This window comes from Talpa europaea, assembly GCF_964194135.1.
Source record: "Talpa europaea genome assembly, chromosome: 7".
In the NCBI taxonomy this organism is placed as follows: domain Eukaryota; kingdom Metazoa; phylum Chordata; class Mammalia; order Eulipotyphla; family Talpidae; genus Talpa; species Talpa europaea.
In genome coordinates this window covers 91500452-91505402 of record NC_140074.1, presented here as the reverse complement: position 1 = coordinate 91505402, position 4951 = coordinate 91500452, and the positions used below count along the sequence as shown (strand labels likewise).

The 4951-nt window shown below is 55.0% G+C and overlaps 1 protein-coding gene across 1 annotated transcript; it reads left to right on the top strand.

Moving 5' to 3' along the window:
• Window positions 1-2231: 2231 nt before the first annotated feature.
• Window positions 2232-4951, top strand: LOC311173813 (C-type lectin domain family 10 member A-like; the record flags this gene model as incomplete). Its single annotated transcript, XM_084237909.1, has 9 exons — window positions 2232-2298; window positions 2880-2996; window positions 3383-3466; window positions 3548-3619; window positions 3725-3796; window positions 3958-4044; window positions 4137-4288; window positions 4553-4659; window positions 4795-4951. The coding sequence occupies 9 exons, from the start codon at window positions 2232-2234 to the stop codon at window positions 4949-4951; spliced, it is 915 nt and encodes a 304-aa protein (XP_084094035.1).

Here is a 4951-nt window from a genome sequence, read left to right as displayed (position 1 = left end):
CTCTACCTTTCAACACACTCTGTTTCCTTCTTATTGCAAGGATGTGTGTATAAATTCAGGGTAGCTCCCTTAGAGAGATTTTATGGGTGAACTGGTTGAAATTGAAGACCATTCATGAAAACAATGCCTGTGGAGGGGTCCCACATCTGGGTGTCACGCAACACTGGGTTTGAAATCTGGCTCTTTCACTTGCCAATCTATGATCTTGGTCAAGTCACACAGTGGCTCTGACCCATGGTCTGTCATTCAAAATAATAACAAAATTGGGGCCACCCGGGTGGCACAAGGGGCTAGGATGCAGCACTGAAGCTCTCCATAGCTGCTGCAGCACGAGTTTGATCCCGGCCAGGGAGCTACCCACATGGCACAGCAGACCTCTCCTGTCTCACCTGCAGCTCCCCTCAGCAGTGTATTTCAGTCAATCCGCCTGTTCTGCTCCCCACTCTGTCTCTGGTGAATCCTCTCACGCCCCCACACCTCTGGTCTGTTCCCCAGTTCTTGCATGCACAAATAAATAAATCTTTTTTAAAAAGCAACACTTTAAATAATAATAATAATAATACCCAAATTCTTGTGGGAACTGAATGGTTAATGTGCAGCCAATGCTGACACAATTCCCATTACATTTGAGGATCAAAAAATTTTGTTCCTTTCCCCAGCTTTCCCCCTCCCATTCTGACCAGGAAATCCTATTCTCCATCACCCTCTCTCCTCCTTTTATGCAGAGTGAAAAGAGTTCCGCCAGAGCTGGGGCACCTTGACGGCTGAGACTCCAGAGGAAGGCCAGGGACTTGGGTGAAGACTGAGCAGCAGCAGAGCAGTGGGCTCCTCCGGACCAGGTATGCAATCCCGGAAACACCAACAGTTCTAGGAAATTCAGATACAGGAAGTGAAAAGCTAAATTGTGCAGCTTCCCTCACCCATATGGTACAAATGAGGAAGTTGGGGGGCTGGAAAAAGCGGAAAGGGAGAAGGCACAGCTGGGAGAAGAACAGAGCTGGCTCCATCACAAACTCCCCGCACCCCGCGCCCCCACGCAATCTCTGCCTGTGTTGCGATTTCAATTCCTTCTCCTTGTTTACTGCCCATAGTTGAGGAAGTAGGAGATTCCAGAGGATAGACTCCAGGCTCACAGACACAAAGACCAGCGGGAATTCAGTTTCTTCTATGGCTCCTCCTTCCCTCGCCTCTACCCCACTCTCCAGCGTTTCGTTTTTCCAGTTCTGATCATTGCTGCCCTGAGATCCCGAGAGCCACAGCCTCCCAGCTCGCCACAGGTAACTGGGCTGGGGATGCAGGTGAGACCGAGGGACCAGGGAGGACGTCAGAGGAAGCAGAGAAGGACTGTGGATCTAAATGGGAAGATGGAGACGGGGCAACTTGGAGATGTCATTGCCCAATGGAGCGTCGTGAGTGGGCGTGTTGTATTCTCTTCCTGCCTCCGCGGGGTCTGTTATCCAGGATGGCACCTCCACCTTCAGTCAACTGGAATGGTAGCTCCAGTCCCAACTGGGGATGAGCTCAACTATTTCCGGCTTTAGTGCGAAGTTTAGGTCCGACTTCATCCATGGCTCCAACATAAGGGTCAGCCCCAATCCCAGCAGGAGGCGCAGCCTCAATTCTAGCTGCAATGATCTAATCCTAGCAATATATTTTTTCCAACGTCACATCCATCTTCAATCCCAAACTCAGCCCACTCCAGTTCAAAACCTAATCTTTTCTATTTTTTTTTAAGATTTTTTATTTATTTATACAAGCACTGGGGTACAGACCAGAGGCTGGGGAGGGTGAGAGAATCCACCAGACACAGAGCAGGGAACAGACCAGGCAGAAGGACCAAAATACACTGCTGAGGGGAGCAATGGGTGAGACAGGAGAGGTCTACCACACCATGTGGGAATTTCCCTGGCCTGCCGGGAATCAAACTGGTGCCGCAGAAGCTGCAGACAGATTCACAGCTCTGTGCTCAACCCACTGCGCCACCAGGGAGACACTCAAACCCAATCTTGAGCCCACATCTAATCCAGACTGCAAACCCAGGTCCTTTCCCATTCCCAGCTGTGAGGCCAGGCCGCTTCTCAACTGGAACCTCAGCTCTCACCTCAGCTCCAGCCCTGACATCGGCACCAGCCAGCCCCAGCCTCCCTGTTTGTGCCAACTTCTTCCGCAGCATGGCCTCTGGCGCTACCTCTGTCTGTTTCAGCTCTGACAGCTTCGGTGTTGGGCCAAGCATGTCAATGAAGTATGAGAACTTCCAGAATGTGGAGAGTGAGGACAAAAGCCAGTGGTTTAGAAATGGTAAGAGGAAAGAGAACTGGCCTATCCTAAAACACCCCTTAATAAGTTTAGAAGGATTTCTTTGTGATATCCCGTCTGCATATCTGGGACACCCCACCCCACCCCGACTCAGAGAGGGCCAGGACCCAGGATGAGAGGATTCAAGGTCCCCAGGAAAACAGGGGCAGGGAGACCACAGAGATGTGGGGTCGTGTGTGCTGGGGCGGCAGATGAGTGCTTGCGCTGGGGAAAGAGCAGTTGGGCTTGGACGGGAAGCTCATTCTGCTGACAGTACGGAGGACGTGAGTCTGCTAAAGACCTGGCTCCCCAACACTCTCTGGGTCCTCCTGCCACCTCGTCAGCTCTGATGATAGGACTTTATACAACATCCTCCTCCTCTGTCCTTGTGTCCTTGTCATGTGCATGCCCCAGGGGTGTGAGGGACCCATGCAATGAGGACCTGTGAGGTCTGTGAGGGGTCAAAGGCCAGGACACCCCCTGTCCCACAATTCTTGTCCATCCCCATCACCTCACAGATCCCTGTGGGCCCATCCACCTCACGTCCCACACCCTCCTGGTCCTGACACGCTTTCCCTTTACAGGGCTGCCTCCTCCCCAGTCCTTCCTGCAGCATCTCTGCTCTGGGCCCCGTCCCATCCTGCTCTGCCTGGCCCTCAACCTCTTCCTGCTGGTTGGCATCTGTGTGATTGGATCCCAAAGTGAGGCGCAGGGTTGGGTGGTGGAGGGGTGGATGTTAAGAGTGGAGGTGGGGGGTGGGGATGGGGCGCAGGGGAGGTGAGGGGTAGAGGTTAGGGGGTCGCTGGTGGGCAGTGAAGCAATCATGGGTTTACTAGTGGGGGCACTGAGGGGTAGTGATGGATAAGGGTGGCTGCTGGCCCTGCCACTTATTAGCCAGGTAATGCAGTCGAGTGGCTTAGCCTCTCTGAGCCGTGGTTGCCGCATCTGCAATACTGATACCATTTGCCCCCATCCTTTGGGTTGGGGCGCTGTGAGGCCAAATGAGACATGCGTGTCAGGCGTTCTGCTCAGTGCCCACACAGCAGACCTGACACATTAACGCCAATGGTCCCTTCCACCTGCTCAGATTCCAAGTTTCAGGGGGACCTGGTGACCCTGAGAACAACTTTCAGCAACATCACGGCTGAGGTCGAGTCCCTGAACTCTCGAGGTGAGCTTCTGTTGGGCATGGGGCGGTGGGGGAGGGGCTGGAGGCAGCCTGGCCTGAGCCTTGGGACCCCGTGTCTTCCAGGTGACAGTGCTCAAGGAGCTCTGACGTCTCTGAGCGCTGAGGTGGAGAACCACAAGCAGGAGCTGCAAGCAGGTGAGACCCCTCAGCAGGTGTGTGGTAGGGTGGGGGCTGGGCTTTCTGGGCAGAGAGGAGGCGGCTAGAGCAGCCTCAAGATGCTGAGCGTCCCCCCCCCTCCAGCCCGCAGCTTGAACAACAAAGTGTTTTCTCTGGAGAAAAAGCTGGAGGAACAGCAGGCGGAATTCAAAGCAGGTCAGACCTTGGCTCCCCTCCACTTGGCCACGATGTGTGTGGGACAACTTGGAGGTTCCTAAGCTGGGTCCCCAGGTGCTGCTGGCCTCCAGGGACTCACTGAGCAGAAGCCACAACCACAACCAGGCACCGTCCCCACAGCCCATCTCCGTATGTCCCAGGTTATTCCGAAATGCTCCCTGTGGTCCAGCAGCTGGTCAAAGACCTGAAGTCCCTGACTTGCAAGATGACTCTTCTCCAGAGCAACAGTGAGGAGTAGAGGGGGGGCTTACCCGGCCTCACTGGCTGTCCACATCCCCCTGAGCAGCATCTGAGACCCTCCCCACCCCTGGCCCCTCAGGCTCTCAAACTACCTGCTGTCCCACTGACTGGCTGGAGCATGGAGGCAGCTGCTACTGGTTCTCTCGCTCTCGGAAGTCCTGGTCCGAGGCTGAGAAGTACTGCCAGCTGGAGAACGCCCACCTGGCGGTCCTCAATTCCAGGGATGAGCAGGTGACTGTGGATCCCAGGTCCCAAGACATGTCCCATTTACGGAAATGGTTTTCAACCCTGGCTGTACGCTGGAATCAGCTCTGGAGCTTTGAGGACAACTGCCATCCCCGGCTCACCCTCAGAGACTCCGTGAGCCACCATAGGGATAAACACCCCAGAGCACCTCAACTGCTTTAGTGAACTGCTAGTCCAAGGGGTAGGCTGGGGCTCTGTCCTTGGAGTCCATCCCACCCGCCACACACAATGTCCTTTCTGTCATCCCAGAATTTTGTCCAGAAACATTTAGTCAACACATTCACCTGGATAGGCCTCACCGATTCCAACGGAGAGTGGAAATGGGCAGATGGGACAGACTACAAGACCAACTTCAAGTGAGTGTGCTCTGGCCTGCCCCCTTCCTCCCGGGGCTCAGTGACCCAGGGTCTGGGCCTCAGCCCCTCCTTCCCAGACCTGGTTTCTCTTCCATCTTCCACTCTTCCTACTGTGCTGCTGTCCTCCCCCCTCAGGAACTGGAAGCCAGGGCAGCCGGACGACTGGCAAGGGCACGGACTGGGCGGAGGGGAGGACTGTGCCCACCTCCACCCTGACGGCGGGTGGAATGACGATGTCTGCCAGAGGGCCTACGGCTGGGTCTGTGAGACCAGCGTGAGCATCATGGGCTAG